We start from the raw sequence: 16,793 nt of genomic DNA, 5'->3' as shown, positions 1-16,793 counted from the left end.
CATTTTTGGGTTAAATAATTCACTTCCTGACTGATGTCAGAAAGTAAAAAAATCAATCACCTCGCAAAAGCCCTTCTCTAAGCCGAAATTGCTCTGAAGCGCTTGTAAGAGCGCGTTCAAAATCACCCTATAAATCACCAGAGCTTGCAAAAGTGCTGGCGATTTATAAGATGAACAAGGCCTTAGGGTCCTTTCCCATTGTGTTCTTTATACTCAGTTGTAACAGACAATGTAATTACATTGAAACCATATGTAATGATATTCCTACTGTGCTTTCACATTATGGTGGGAAGGTTACGGAGAACTCACGCAGTGTGCTGTGGTTTTACAGGGCAACGTGCACATTTACAGTGAAGCATACATTCAATGTATTATGCTTCTCTGTATAGATGTCTGGTGCGACTTTGCGGTATTGTTGCAATGGTATAGCAAAGTTTAGGGGGTGAGAGTCCTACAGCCACAATTTATCTGCATGGCACACTGGGGACATATGCAGCCACACCCACGTTTGTCAGAAACCCAGTATAGTTTTAATTCAGCAAAAACTTGATAGTTTTATACAGCCTGTAAGGAAGCTCATTCCAATATTTCACCCACTGCAGCTTCTTTATACATTTAATTATACCTAATTATATAAAACATTGTTCCCCACATAGGTATCTTCCAACCACTCTATGAAAGAGGACATCTATAGCAGGGCATTCCACTAGCACTCCTTATCACACCACACTTAACAGACATGCACACTGAACAGAGAACTCAGTAACAGACAGCCTCTGCTCTGCTCAGAATACTCACTCCTAGAAGCATTTCGAGCAGTTCGCGCTTGCCAGACGTCACTACTCTGCGACAGCTTAATATTTCTATCAACACTTCGAGGATTTAAGATAATCTCTTTAGTGGTCTTTTTGTAACAGAAGTTGCGATTTTTCTGACTATAGTGAAGTTGAAGTAAAAAAGTTTGGCATGTGTAAAAAGTGATAACAGGCGTTTAGCATGCCGTGATTGCTATGGTAACGCAGGCATTCTCTGGGCAGCCCTCTGTCTGAGGAGGAGTGGGCGTTTCGAACAAAGCTGTGTGTACTGTCGCCTGCTGGTGACGTGCATCTCCGCCTTTCCATCTATGCCTGTTTGGTGTAAAAGAGAGTGACATGTGAGCAGTCCAGGTGAGCGGATCGGGGGTTGTACTGGCATACTACTGACATAGCTGCACTATGAATCAAGTGCCTGGCTGGGTGCTGACTGGGTACACCTGTATAGTTCGTTGTGTCAGTTGTTTGTGTTCCAAACTGCTCCGTGGCCAGCAGGGATGTGCGTTCCGAACGGTTTCGACCGTGCTCCTCTGTTAGCCAGCTCCATTTGCAGTATATCATCATGTGGCTACGGACGGAGCAGTACGGAGAATCGCCTGATGCTTTTTATACATGTTGTATGTATCTTTTTTTCAATCTGCTCAAATTGCTACATATAGGAGCGCTCTCTTCCTGTGGATCTGCAGCGAAAACGTTTGCAACTTGATCAGATTTGGCAAACGGCTGCAACTATTTATAGCTGGTAGTACTATCATAAAATGCATTCTACCCAATTTTAAAGCGGTATTGTCGCCATAAAATTTTTTAATTTCAACAGCAGCTGGTCTGAGTGTATTAAGTGTTAAAGATGCTAATCCTGCATTAAAAACTGTTTCTGCTGTTATAGTTTGGAGTTATCACATACCTTAGGAGCACTGGCCCTTTAATAGACATTGCCATTTAGTTTCATGCTGGGGGTTCTTTTTATCTAGAATATATTCCTCCTCTTCCCTTTATTTCCCTGCCTAGCTGAAACATGACCCTCTGCTCACTTGTGTTTGCAAGCAAGGCTGAGGTGACTCAACTTTTTTTTCTTTTCTCCTACAATCGCTAAGGAAAGAAATTACATCAGTATTTAGCCTCAAACTGTGGGCAAAAGACATGGTTCCCACCAGGAACAGAATTCTCTTAATTTACTATATAAAATTCACTGAAATCAAAACGTAGACAGTGCAATACATGTGTTATGTAAGTAAATCAAGTATTTATCTAATATATGTGGCTTTTTTTCCCCTGGCAAGTATGGCTAATCCTCCTGCTTTAAAGGACCACTCCAGTAAAAAAAAGTAAGCAGTTAAAATCTGACCGAATCAACAGGTTTTAGACTAGTCCATCTCCTCATGGGGGGGGGGGGATTCTCAGGGTTTTCTTTGTTTTCCAAAAAGCATTTTCTGCACAGCCTGCCTACTCACTTGCACACTATTTTGGCACTTAAACTTAGCAACTGGCGTTCAGAAAATGCTTTTAAAATCAAAGAAAACCTGAGAATCCCCCATGAGGAGATGAACTAGTCCAAAACCTGATGGTTCTGTCTGATTTGAATGGCTTACTTTTTAGCTGGAGTGGTCCTTTAAAGCTATTGTTAACAACATATGCAGCCTAACCCTATCCTTGCACAGAACCCACCTTCTACTGGTGCCTACTCTTAACCCTACCCCCCACCCTAATGGCCTGAATTGTGCTTGAGGAAGCCCCAGGTAAGTATCAATTCTTTTACTACCTTTGTCTCAGATTTCTTTTAAATAGGAACTATAGTGAAAAATAGCATAAATAGTATCAATTCTTATTTTCATTTATCTATAAATTATTATTAGAACCTTTCATCTCCCTGATTTACATTCTACAATTTATCACAGGCCGCAACATCTTTGGGCTTGCCGTGTGATAAGCAGAATGTTTGATTCTGTGCGTTCTATGCAGAGGAAGATACTTCTTGTTTGGCAGTTGCAAACAGCCGTTATTTCCCACAATGCAATGGGATTCACAGTCAGGAAACTGTGAGGGTCATGACCCTGACATCACATTGTGGGAGGAGTTTCACCACAAAAGCCATACAGTTGTCCCTGATGATATATTTGAGAAAACTTAAAGATTTCTTGTGCATCTTCTACTGATTGGGATGTTGTTCAATCCTGGGTTAAAGTTACTCTTTAAAAGATAACTGAAGCAAGGGGGACATGGACGTTGCCATATTTTTCCTTTTAACCACTTAAAGAGAACCTCCAGTGAAAATAATGTAATAAAAAAGGTCTTCACTTTTACAATAATTATGTATAAATGATTGTCAGTGTTTGACCATCTTTCCTCTCCCTGATTTATATTCTGACATTTATCACATGTTGACATATTTACTGCTGGCAGGGGATGTCAGTGGGAGGAGATGCTGCTTGCTTTTTTGGGGGGGCAGTTGGAAACATCTGTAAACAGCTGCTATTTCCCACAATGCAATGAGGTTCACATACAAGAAACTGTCAATGGTCCTGACATCACACTGTGGGGAGGGGTTTCATCACAATAGTAGCCATACAGACCCCCTGATCATCTGTTTGAGAAAAGGAAAAGATCTGCCATGGAAAAGGGGGTATCAGCTACTGATTGGGATGAAGTTCAATTCTTGGATACAGTTTCTCTTTATGGACCACAGGCTTTACCCCCACCGCGCAAAAGCAGTATCCGTTGCCTGGCTATTTCTGCTGATCCTCTGCCAATAATACTTTTAGTCATAGACCCTGAACAAGCATGTAGCAGATCAGGTGTTTCTGACATTGTCAGATCTGATGAGATTAGCTTGTTTCTGGTGTAGTCCAGACACAAGTGCATCCTACTAGATCAGGCAACTGGTATTGTTCAAGAGGAAATAATATGGCATACTCCATGTTCTTCTCCCTTCAGTTGTCCTATAAGGAGCAACAGCTGCCTATCCTGAAATGCTGTTCCACTAATTTTACAGTATTTTGTAGCCTGTACTTTAACATGTTTTGTTTTTAAAGGAAATCTAAAGCAAAACAAAAATTAAACTTATCTGGGGCTTTTTGCAGCCCCCTGGAGTCATGCTGTGCCCGCGCCATCCTTCCAGACCCTCCAACCAGCAGCGGCGGCCCCTGCAAAGCTGGTCAGCGATGCGCCTCCTCACTGCGCTCCAACTGCTGGAGTGTTCTGCATATGTGCAGTTTGCGAAAATCGATACTGCGGGAGTGCGATCAGGTGCGTGCAGCTCGGGGCCTTGCATGCGCAGTGGCCTCCTACTGGCTGCAACCGGCCAGCTTTGAGGGGGTTGCTACTAATCGATCGATGGATGGGGAAGGTTGGTGCGGGCACAGGATGTCTTCAGGGGGTGTAAGAAGCCCCAGGTAAGTTAAACATTTTTTTTTTTCCACTTTAGTAACCCTTTATAAACTGTTGATTTATGCAGTGCAGATTCTAAATAGCTGTTGCTGTAGTTCATAGCTATTTTCCGCTCTTCTCTAGCCAATCTTCAGGTTATAAAGTTAGGAACTCTCCTTTTTTGTTGACATTTTTGTCATCTGAATTATTATTATTATTTTTTTTTAGTATTTATGGAACTGGTATGGTTTAGGTGACCCAGCAGATAACCTCAGAGCGACCAGCACAGCACACTTTACAACTTAAAGGTTCCTGGATGTTACCTAAACTTAGTGGATATGGGCTACAGTTATACTTGTGTGTATGCAGTATTACTCACTTCTGCCTTTGACACTCTCCTCCCCATACTGTGAGCTGTAATGGGAAACTCACAAGACATCACACAATCTCCATGTGCACATTGTACTGTTTCCATTTCTGGGACTCCCCTGCTGCAAGGCAAGAGTTCTAACCACATAGCCACCATCTATAATAATGATTTCCAAGCCTTCAGCTTTGTGTGTATTCATCCACCCTGCTGGCCTTCCCAAAATATGGGGTATGCAGTCCTGCCCCATGCAGCTTAGTGGGTACAAAAATCATCCAACTCCTCAATTTATGAAACTGACTCCACAGCCCAGCAAGAAACAACTGCACAAAGGCCAGGCAGGTGTTAATGGAACTGCTTAATTTATGTACGGTGTAATATACTGGTTTGCTTAGAAGTGGCAGTGAGATATCTGTACAATCCTCAGTAGTAACTGTAGCATTTTGTGCTTTTATATAGGTAATAAAATGGCTGAGATGGAAATGGACACACAGAGGGTCAAGCTGAAGGAAGAAGAGAGCACAGAGACTAGGAAGGAACGGGAGAAAAAGAAACGATCTCGAGTGAAACAACTTCTTGCTGATATTGCCAAGCAAGTGGACTTCTGGTTTGGTGATGTCAACCTTCATAAAGATCGCTTTCTGCGGGAGCAGATTGAGAAATCCAGGGATGGCTGTGAGTCCTGTTATGGTTTTTTTGCACAGATTTGCCTTTGTCAGCAACCTATAATGATCAGCAATAGGCTTGCTGTTACTTCAGAAATAAAAAAGTGAAGAAAGCCAAACAGAAAAATGGTAGGATAACTGCTGTATGTAAAGAAAAATGTTATTTTTGAATAGAGGATCCATTAAATTTGGATGTGTCCTAATTTACCCTATAACATGCACAATGCAACATGTAAGTACAGTGCATCAGGCTAGAATCACAGTGGGACGTTGCGTTTTGATGCCACGTTAAAGTCGCACCGCAAGCTTACAACGCAACGCGCCCAAAAAGTGGCAACGCAGCGTTACCGTCACATACAGCAGATACAGTAAAAAATACAGGCAATGAAAAGTATGCTTCCAAGTCATTACTGAGCATGTGCAAACAGTCCAACGCAGCTAATAACGTGTATAACGCACTGCATGCAGTACTTTTACTTAACGTGCAGCGTTAGTCACTAACGCAACGTGTGCACTGTGAACGGGGCATTGATTTTTCATTGCAGTGAGTTATTCTGCGTTAAATGTTGTTTTAACGTGCGACTTTAACGTCCCACTGTGAACTTAGCCTCAACCTTTCAAACGATTAGGAGCACATATAATCTCTCTTGGGACAGATAGTGCTTCAAACTGACTTCACAAGGGTGCTACGATATGCATCCATATGCACAATACACACATAGTTTAACAGTTGTTGCAGGAAATAGAGAAGAAAGGTGATCTGCAGGCTCATGTATTGCACCAAAATGAGCATTTTTATTGATGGAAAAGATCAAAACAAGATACATCCACAAAACGACACGTATCGGTTAAGGTTCGTATACACGTCTGACTTTTACAAACTACCTGTCGTCAGACCCGCCCGTGGGGTGGTCGTTCTGACGACAGTTTGCCAGTGTGTACAGTCTGTCGTCAGGCTGACCAGGCTGGTTTTGACTGATCCGCCGAGCGGATCAGTCAAAATCAGCCTGACGACAGACTGTACACACTGGCAAACTGTCAGCAGAACGACCGCCCCGCGGGCGGGTCTGACGACAGGTAGTTTGTAAAAGTCAGACGTGTATACGTAGCTTTAGTCCTAGTTGTACAGAAAATGAGCACACTTGTAGTCTAAATAGGGGAGGCAAAAGTCCCAAATGCCCAAGCAGACTCCATTTCCTCTTAATGGAGTATGCTCCAATGTTAGAATGTCATTAAACAATTAAGTAAAAACAAAATACAATACAAGCATAATAGATCCTTTAAAACACATTGGCCTCAATTCACCAGAGGTTACTGACCTATTTATCGCATGGTAGGTAATTTACCTCCTGTGATATCTCAAAATAGCAATTCTCCAGAAGTACAGGGCGAAATACCGACAGGTAGAAATTCATGCAAAATTTGTGCAATAAATAGGCGATAGTCGTTATCAAAATCACAATTCACCAGGGAAAAAAGGGGGTGTGACCAATCATTACATTAGATCTATTTATCTCCTACATGTACCTGGCGATTTGTGGTTTTTCTCACAGCTGCTGCAGCTCACTCTGCAGCAAATTTACTAGCAGCACACAGTAACAGCTTATACTGTACATATTTCAGGCACCAGAGAGCAGCCCATTTACAATATTAAGCATATTAAGCAATATTAAGCATTTACAATATTAAGTGGGTGGGCGAATCGAAGGAGGAATTTGGATATATTTTTCATCGGGAGGGAGTGTGAAAATGTATCCAAATACCTCCTCCATTTCACCCATCCACTTAATATTGTAAATGCTTAATATTGCTTAATATGCAGAATGGAGGGAGGGATAGGTAATGGAAGGAGAAAGTCAAAAAGCAGGGAGGGAAACCCTCTGCGGTCACGTGCTGGTAATCTGCTCCTCCCACCCACAATCCTTTACTTCCAGCATCCAGAGAAGCAAAGTAATGCATGCAAATCATTAACACCGCATAACTACCTACCATTTATCGCTCGGTTTTCTCATTCATATCGCTCCATTATCGCCTGCTACCAAACACTCCTCTCTATCCTCTCACAGTGGTGAATTGCAAACAAATTGTTAAAATACCGCATGAGATAAAATACCGACCTTTTATCTCTTACTAACTCTCCTCTGGTGAATTGAGGCCATTGACATCAAATGTAACATAAAAGTAACTGTAAGAGCTGATGAGGGAAAGAAAAGGGGTGGAGAAACGCACACAATGGGGAAGAGGGCAAAATTTAAATTATATTTTGTACATCAAGCTCAGATCCCAATGTGCATTAAGAGCCTCTGGTGCTTGCCTATCCAATTGGTGTATCCAGAAAGCCTCATGACAGAGAAGTCATCATTGAAGACCTCCCCCCTAACCACCCACCATAAGACATTGTACCCTTTCCACACTTTGAAACCTGAATGATGACATATTTGACAGCATCTTTCAAAATGTCAGGAAACTGAAGACTTCAGAAAGGTGTTCCAGCTCGTGCTATCCCCTAACCTCCACCTAACCCCCCCCCCCCCCCCCCCCCGTTTTGTGCTCGCCCAGTGCAGCCCACATATTGTAAGTGCCAATATTGTAAGTGCCAAATGTCACATTAAAAAACATAGAGAGAAAACAGTGGCGCATCTCTGAAATTTGCATAAGCGGCAAGTCGAGCAAGAACAGGGGTATGAACCCACCGACAAGAGCCAGATAGGTGTGCGGGACCCAGAAGGAGAGGACACATGGAGAGTAAGGGACTAGAAAGATCCCAAAATGTGTCTTTCTATAGGAAAAACGACAGCCTTTATTAAGGATGGACTTGAGTTTTGGATCGGGATGCAGCACAGGAAGGTATATTTTGACTGTCTGTAATTTACAAATTCTGTGCGGTACTTTGTAACAAGTCAGTGCCCCCCCCCCCCCATATATGCCTGTCTCGAGTCCAGGTACCTACAGTATGCCTCGCGAGAGGTCACCACGTGTTCTCCTAAAAGCCCTATTTCTGCCAAATGGTTGCACTGTTTTTGAGAATTACCCCTCTCTATCACCAGCCACCACTTGTCTCCACTCATTGACCCCCAATATATTCACCTATAGAGATATGTACGAATGTTCTGTCTAGGGTGGCAAGAGTTTGCCAATAAAAGAGAATTGCCTACACAGAGCTTACATTAATTGCAAGTTGTAACTCTAAAATGTAAATGTTTGACTTCGGTTGCAACTGCACTCATCTTAAATCACGGATGCACGGATACTCTTGCTCATTGCTCAAAAAACATACCAGGTCTATGTCCGCATTGAGACCCTAAGTGAAGTAAGTGAAACTTTTTTTTTTTGCCTGACTATTCCTTTAAAAGAAATATCTGAGCAAATGATTAAAAAAAAAATCTACTTACCCGGGGCTTCCTCAAGGCCATTGCAGCCGACATGTCCCATGCCAAAGCTCCGCTCTCAGCTGGCCCCGCCTGGGTCCCCGCCGGTGCAGAGGCCGATCTCGCGTGGTCGTCCTCTACTGCGCCTGTGAGAGCAATCAAGTCCATGTTGTCCGGAGTGTACTGCGCAGGCGCTGAAGTTCTGTGCCTGTGCAAGTACGCTTTGTCAACGTGGACTTGATTGACAGTGGTGCAGGCTCAGTAGAGCACGACCTCGCAAGGTCGGCCTCTGCACCAGCGGGGACCCCAGGCCTCCGGTTGAGAGCGGAGCTTTGCCGTGGGACATGTCGGCTGCAATGGACTTGAGGAAGCCACGGGTAAGTAGATTTATGTTTTTCCTTTTTAATTTGTTCGGACATTCCTTTTAACATCTTCAATGAATGGATCCACCTAATTTGCTCCCCTCTAAGGTCTATATACCTTTTTCCAATCTGCAAAAAGAAATCAAAGCTGGGTTGTAGCTGTATACCTTCTTAAAATGAGTGACCCACCAGGCGGTTGGAGATGTTGCTTATATGCTCACCTATCATATCCTTCATTTCAGCTTGGGCGCCTCTTAACCCTTTGTGCTTTACACCCTACTTTTTAGGGGGAAGTTGGTCCCCAGTTCCTCCCAGGTGTACCTGGTCCTCAGGGGTTGCCTTTTTCTAGAGAGCAACTGCACCAGGAATTCCTGGGATCACCCAAGTGGAGATGGGGTCAAATTCTCCCTGTTCAGTTGTTTGCTCTTTTCGTAACCTTATTAGTGATAAATGTTATAGTTTTACACTACGATGACTGTATATGTTCTATTTAAGTTGGAGTCAGATGATTTTTGTACCTACTCCACAGACCTGATCTGAATTGATAATTCTGCCTCATAATGGATTAATATCCACGTACAGTTTAAAGGGTACCGAGGTGACTTGCTTTGCCCTAATGGAGGAAGTGGACATGTATGGGCAGCAGTCCTCATTCCTCCTGTTCACCTCTGTTCCCTTGTAGAAGTCCCCGTAAGTCACACCGGGTAGCTCACCGCTATGCTAGCCCTGGCGGCGCGCATCCTTGTTTGCACTCTTGTGGCTGAGCGTGCTCTGTTCTTGCGTAATATGAGTTATGTAGTGCGCAGTGTGTTCCCGGCTACATGAGTATGATTAAGGGCACATGTGCCACTGGGCCAGCACTTGCACAGTAGTGCGCGGCAATGTGTGAATTACAGTGGCTTTTATAAGAGGATGGAAGGGAACTGGGGAGCAGTGGGCATGAGTACTGCTGCCCATACAGGCCTGCTCCCTCCCATTTGTGCAAAGCAAGTAGTCACGGATATCCTTTGAAAAGCCATTTCTCCCTATGTCCTAAAAAATCCAGAGCACAGCAGTGAAATTGAGGAAACTATTGACAATATTCTGTAACTGAATAGAAATGTTCCTTCATTTCACAAGCCTACTGTGATAAATACCAGGGCTGTGGAGTCAGTACAAAAATCTTCCGACTCCTCAGGTTATGAAACCACGACTCCAACTCCGGGTGCCTAAAATGGCCCAGACTCTGACTTCTCGACTCCGGCTCCTTAGTCCTAATACTTGTGGATTTTGTACAAAAATCTTCCGACTCCTCAGTTTATGAAACCACGACTTCAACTCCGACTCCGGGTGCCCAAAATTGCCCCGAATCTACAGCCCTGATAAATACAGCTGCTATGATCGTTACAATTTGTGCCTTTTGCCTTATTTTATAGATATTGACATTTCTATGCTGGCCTCTTTTAACAAAATGAAAAAACTGACCACAGATTCCAAGCTTATTGCCAGGGCCGTTAAAAACTCCTCGGTGGTGGAGGTGAGTACTTGTCAGAAGGCATTTTCTCCAGTTAGGTCATAAAGGAGAAAGATATCTAATATTTTGTATTTTCCTTGAAGATGAACTTGGACAATACTAAAATCCGGAGGAGGCACCCACTTGGGGAGAGGCCACAGGATGTGGATGAACGCACGGTGTATGCGGTACGTACGTCAGTCTTCTAACTTGAGGCCCATTTCACACATTGTGCAGTGTGACATAAGAGCTCACCGCAGTGCATCACACCATTACCATCACTTTGTTCCCTGCAGCACGCTGCGCTGACAGGGAAATCAGCGTGACTCCACACCCTCTCAGTGCTCACATGCTACCTGCCGGACAGGAAGTATGTTACCTCAATGTCACCGATCTGTGCATGAGCGCCACACTGCTGTCGCAACATTCTGTAGAGATTTTTCGAGTTGCTATTGTGACTCCCATAGAGCCGTGCACCACGCAAACTGCTTAGCAACGTGCTGCAGTTTTTTTTTTTTGCTTCAGTCACTTCCGTCACATCGCTGCAGGTACTTTAGCCTGTCTCATAGACTTTCATTGCCACTATAACAAGATACTTGTGTGATGTCCGAGATAAAGGTTACTACAATAGAACTTTGTTATAGTGAACTCTGATATAGTAAACCTTTAGGGCTCATTTCCACTATATCGAATCCGCATGCGTTGTCCGCATGCGGATTCGCACAGCCAATACAAGTGGATGGGCCTGTTTCCACTTGTGCGTTGTGCGGAGCGTTTTTGTGTGCGGGGAAAATCTGCACGGCAGAGCCGTCAGAATTCGCTCCCCGCACACCGCTAAGCGAATCGCATACAATGTATCTAATAGGGAAATCGCATGTGGTTTTGGCATGCGTTTTTTCCCCTCGATTTCGCATGCGATTTCGCATAGGAGGTAATGTTAATTTACACAGGCAGTGACATGGTTAAAATCGCCCACCTACTACCCTATGCGAAATCGCATGCGAAATCGCGGGAAAAACGCATGCAAAATCGCACCCGCATGCGATTTCGTCTGCGGTGATTTCCTGGCGATTCCGCACCGCACAAGTGGAAATGCAGCCTTAGATATAGTAAACTCCGTCCTCAGGTCCCAGCAACTGCATCTATATAAATATACAATGTATGACCAATTCTGATAAAGTAGACTACTTTTCCTGGTCCCTTGGCGATTACTATAAAAGGATTTTACTGTACACCTAATACCTGAAGTTTGTCCTTAGATGGGCTAGTCTTCTCATTAGTTTTACGTAATTCCACTTCATTTTTCTGTCCACAGGAGCTGCTCCCCAAAAACGTTACCCACAGCTGGATTGAAAGGGTTTTTGGTAAATGTGGTACGGTTGTGTATATTGGCATACCTCGGTACAAATCCACAGGCGACCCTAAAGGATTTGCTTTTATTGAGTTTGAGACTCAAGAACAAGCTGCTAAAGCGATTGAGGTAATTCTTTTCCTTTTTGTAGGGTTTGTTTTTTTTTTTTTTTTTTTTTTTTTTTTGTTAACTTGCACATAATCGCAATGTTAAACTATCTAAAACATCAGTCATGCCTATTATTGGGCGAATTCCTGCTAGCTAGTTTGATAAGATTAATAGAATCGATCCATTTTTCAGATGGATCCCATCGATCTGATCAAATTGGTTATCAGGAATTTGGATTTGAAAAAATGATTTGTATGTGTAGTACAGCTAAGAAATTAAACAATAGAAGCAGAGACATAAGTCTAATATTGTATCAAGTACAGGAAGAGGTAAGAAACTCACGGTTTTTTTTTCTATGCAAAAGAGCCGCTGAGCTCCATAACTTTCAAAGTCGCAGAGAGCTCTGTCTTCTTAAGCTTGTTATCTCAACTGTCAGTCATTGTAATTTATTTTTCTCTGCAAAGGACAGTTCAATAGTTCACTGGCCTTGTCTGTAAAATCATTTAGAATACTGAGTAGTGTGTAAACTGCAAATATTAGAGAATTATGCAATGTTATAAAAAACACTATATAACTGAAAATAAAAATTATATTTTCTTTGTTATTAATGGTCTAGTAATTATCCGTACTACACATCCAATTCATTGTATCATTATTTTTTTTTCGCTTCGGTGTCTCTTTAATGGGCACGACCAATAGGAAACAGTTGATCAGCCACAGATTTATATCTTTAATGGGCACCTTAAAGAGGAGCTGTCAGCCATACTATCTCAGGAAAAAAACACACAAGTAGATAAATGCTTGCTCTACTTACAGAACCTATATTTTGCACTGTTCACGTTTTGATTTTAATGATTTTCCTATAGTAAAAAAAAGAGAAAATCCTTCTTGGCATTCTCCATTTTAACTGTGTCTATCTTTAAAGGGAACCAGAGAGGATCAAGTATACATACCTGGGGCTTCCTCCAGCCCCATACGCATGGATTGCTCCCACGCCGCCATCCTCCGCTGCCTGGAACCTCCGATACTGGGTCCCGTCATTACCGCCAGTCGGCCGGCGGACGTGGGCAATTCTCCGCATCACAGGGCGCTCCCTCCATACAGGTACGCGTGTGGCTGCCTACTGCGCAGCCGTATGGGTATGGAGGGAGCCCCTGTGATGCGGACAATTGGCTGCGTCCGCCGGAAGTGTCGGGCCCGGTACCGGCGGATCCAGGAAGCGGAGGATGGCGGCGTGGGAGCGATCCAGGCTTATGGGGCTGGAAGAAGCCCCAGGTATGTATAAACTCTTTTTTTTCTATTTTAAAAAATCATTCCTCTCTGGTTCCCTTTAAGCCAATCCTGATGTAATTAACTCCCTTACTCTCCTCTGCCTACTGTGTATGCATTGCCCACCCTCCTCCCAGTCTACAGACACTCCCAACCAGCTCTGCAATAGACAGTGCATTGTCTCAGCATGAGAAATATTGGCCAATCCGAGAGGAACAGAGGTGTGGCAGGGGGAAACGGGAGGAAAAGAGGTTTCAGCCAATTGGATTGCTTTTAGTTAAGTCTTACAGGAAAGTAAATAAGTAAAAAAAAAAAAAAAAAAAAAAAAAGACAACCCAGCATGCTCTGCAACTTCCTTTTTTTTCGCCAATGTGCCAAATAACAGTCAGGTAAACTGGGGAATGATCATTTATCAACAAGAAAAGTAATAGTGATTTTTAACTTTTGGATTGCCTGGTTAGCATCCCTATTACTTGTTTACCAGATAAAAATAAAGAATTGATTTTTGATTTTATGCCTGACAGTTACAATTTAAAGACTTTGCCCAATGTTAGCATCCAGTCTTGCAACATTGTCTTGTGAATGTTGTACTATTGTGTTGCTGTTCATCTCTGGTTTATTAGCAAGGATGAATACAAGGTTGAGTGAAACACTAACTAGCTAGATTGAGGCAGTTTCTTTAATGTACAATCAATAGAACATCATTTTAAATGACTTATGTATACAAATCTTTGTTTCAAAACTTTGGAGTTATTGCAAACTGAAAGAAAACATCAAAGCCACATTACTACCCTGGCACACTGCAGACATATTACAATCCAGTATCTGTAAAGGCTTCCCAGCACTCCTAAGGCCTCTTTTACTCAGAAGGCTTAAAGGGTTCTATGATGGTATAAAAAAACAAAAAAAGTTTCACTTACCTGGGGCTTCTAATGGCCCCCTGCAGCAGCCCAGTCCTGCGCTGTAACTCAAGAATCCTCCGTTCCCTGCCGCGGGTCACTTTCTAATTATCAGTCTAACTAGATGAATGTCACTGCGGGTGCGCAGCCTTGGCCGCGTGCATCCTCGCTCGTGTCACAGGGAGCTTATTGTGCAATACAAAGTTTTCTCATACGGCGCCTGTGCAGTAAGCTCCCGGAAACGCAAGCGGGAGCAAGGACGCAGCCGCAGTGACATTCGTCTAGTTAGACTAATTGGAAGGTGACCCACGGCGGGGAACTGAGGATTCTTGAGAGACGGGACAGGATATCTGCAGGGGGGACAGTTAGAAGTACCAGGTAAGTGACACTTTTTTTTTTTTTTTTCTAAATGTACCTCCCCTAATTACTGCTCATTCAGTAATTTTGGCGCCATCAAAAGACGGAGCACAAATTATAATAAAAGTAGTGTAATTTGGCTGCCAGCAATAGCTGGGAGCTGAATTACCAGTGTTAATGGCGGCCTGGAGGGGGAATAGTAATTCGAAGTTGTTACTTTTTTGCAAATCGGCTTAACCCTGTGCCCACATTTCCTGGGACCCTAATTACATGTATGCGTTCACAGCCACAGAGTGCCTTGTGGTCGCAGCTAAATGGCTGCATTTGTACCCACACAAACCAATTGCGAAAGACTTTCATATCGGCTCCTGATACACCTCTCAAAAGACAGCTGTGCTCTGTAAGCCCATTTTCCCATGTATTCTAGGATTAAAAGAAAAGGCACCACTGCAAAGCACACGGTTAACAGAGCTGCCACAGTGGTTTTACATGATAAAATTAGGACTTTACTGAAATTTGAGTTGGAAGTTTTCAGTTGATCCGCTTATGTGTGGAGTGTATAAGGCCTCAGATCCCTGTGGCTTCAAATCCCCAGCTCAATACATGTATTAGGTGGTATTATGGTGTGGTATTATGCAGTAGCATTGACCCACTTGGGCTTCAGCAGCAAAAGCCAAGCCCAATTGAGTTTGTGCTGTTGCACATGGGCGAGCCGTCTGCACAGTAGCATGGACCCAAGCAGACGACTTTTTCTGCTGAAGCCCAAGTGGGTCCCTGCTAGTGTGCTGGTGCCTTGTGGCTATAATTCAGGGAGGGGGGGGGAGCTCAGCGCGGGAATGTCCTGGGAGAGGAGTGCTTTACTAACCTTGCAGGTTTTAAGAAACCTGAGTAAGGGACAGTGCACACCAAAAACCGCTAGCGTATCTGCAAACGTTAGCGGTTTTTTGAAGCAATTTTTTTTAGAGCGATTCTAGGCATGTGCAGAGCGATTTTCTGCACATGCCTAGGGTTTTTCGGAGTGTTTTGGTGTAGCATATTTTATATTTTGTTACAGTAGAGCGGTAACTGAACAGCTTCTGTAACAAAAACACTTGGAAAATCGCTCTGATCTAGCGATTTTACACTTTGCTATACTTAACATTGAGGCGGAATCTCCTCAGAAATCTGCAAAAAAGCTGCAGGACCCGACTTTGCGTTTTGGGAAAAATTGAATCGCTCTGGTGTGCACCATCCCATTGAAATACATTAGCCAACCGGTTTTCAAACAGCAAGCGTTTTTAACCACTTCAGCCTAACTGGACGAAATTTCTCGTCCAGTTAGGCTGTGCGCACTCCCGCGGGTAATGTTTTTCAATGGGCTGGTGCCCCCAGAGCGGGAGGCGTTTTGCAGAAACGCATACTCCCGGGCTGCTGCAGATTTTGGATTGCGGATGCGTTTCTGCCTCAATGTTAAGTATAGGAAAACCGCAAACCGCTCTGAAAAACAGCACTTCAGAGCGGTTTGCCAGGTGTTTTTTGTTACAGTAGCTGTTTAGTAACAGCTTTACTGTAACAATACATGAAATCTACTACACCAAAAACGCTTCACAAAACCGCAAAATGCTAGCTGAAACGCTACAGAAAAAGTTTCAAAATCTGCTAGCATTTTGCGGATCTGCTAGTGGTTTTTGGTGTGCACCAGGCCACAAAGTACATGGGTTTTAATTATGGTAGCATGTATGAATTTCAAACTATAATGGCCAATGGAAATAATAAAAAAATTTTTTTCCATTTTTCTTAATATTCCTGTTAAAATTGATTTAGAATAAATTAATTTTCAGCAAAATGTATCACCCACAGAAAGCCTAATTGGTGGTGGAAAAAACAAGATATAGATCCATTCATTGTGACGGGTAGTGATAAAGTTATTGGCAAATGAATGGGAGGTGAAAGTTGCTCAGATGCAAAAAAAAAAAACTCAACCCTGTAGGCTGAAGTGGTTAAAAACGCTCAGAACCACTCTTAGTGTGCACCAGCCCTGAAATTTTATTTTATTTTTTTATGCCCTGTTCATTGTCCATTGTGATTGATTGTCCAATCTGATTTCTGATTTTTTTTTTTTTTTTTTTAATGCATTCAGCTTTTAAATAATCCACCTGAAGACGCACCAAGGAAAGCTGGGATGTTCCCCAAAACCGTAAAATATAAGCATGTTCCAGAGTTGAGAGTCCCTGATCCACATGACGTTGGTATGAGCTCTATTTTCCTGATTTATAGTTACTCTGCGTCTAAATACTGTGAAGTAATTAAAGCAAACCTGTTAAACAAGTATGCAAGCTGTAATCTGATAATTGCTTAATTTTGTTGTTCAATGCAGTTTTTTCTTTGCTCTGAAATTACC

General features: G+C 43.0%; 2 protein-coding genes across 7 annotated transcripts in view; one reads left to right on the top strand and one right to left on the bottom strand.

Annotated features, from left to right (window-relative positions):
- Window positions 1–1,276, bottom strand: part of ZGRF1 (zinc finger GRF-type containing 1) — a 116,456-nt gene extending 115,180 nt beyond the window's left edge. For 2 of the 4 annotated variants that reach the window (XM_068281241.1, XM_068281251.1), the window contains exon 1: window positions 799–1,275. The gene's annotated coding sequence lies outside the window, so the exon portion shown is untranslated. Of the gene's footprint in view, window positions 1–798 lie in introns of all 4 variants that reach the window. The other 2 variants (XM_068281231.1, XM_068281261.1) reach the window with 2 other exon arrangements.
- LARP7 (La ribonucleoprotein 7, transcriptional regulator) overlaps window positions 1–16,793 on the top strand; it is a 97,022-nt gene that overhangs the window by 12,896 nt on the left and 67,333 nt on the right. For 2 of the 3 annotated variants that reach the window (XM_068281288.1, XM_068281297.1), the window contains 5 exons: window positions 5,002–5,217; window positions 10,353–10,453; window positions 10,534–10,617; window positions 11,745–11,909; window positions 16,533–16,641. In XM_068281288.1, the coding sequence (XP_068137389.1) occupies window positions 5,010–5,217; window positions 10,353–10,453; window positions 10,534–10,617; window positions 11,745–11,909; window positions 16,533–16,641 (667 nt within the window). In that variant the 5' untranslated portion in view covers window positions 5,002–5,009. Of the gene's footprint in view, window positions 1–1,041; window positions 1,167–5,001; window positions 5,218–10,352; window positions 10,454–10,533; window positions 10,618–11,744; window positions 11,910–16,532; window positions 16,642–16,793 lie in introns of those variants that run through there. The other variant, XM_068281280.1, reaches the window with a different exon arrangement.

Source organism: Hyperolius riggenbachi, chromosome 1, assembly GCF_040937935.1.
Source record: "Hyperolius riggenbachi isolate aHypRig1 chromosome 1, aHypRig1.pri, whole genome shotgun sequence".
NCBI classification, from domain to species: domain Eukaryota; kingdom Metazoa; phylum Chordata; class Amphibia; order Anura; family Hyperoliidae; genus Hyperolius; species Hyperolius riggenbachi.
This window is presented reverse-complemented; position numbering and strand designations above follow the sequence as displayed.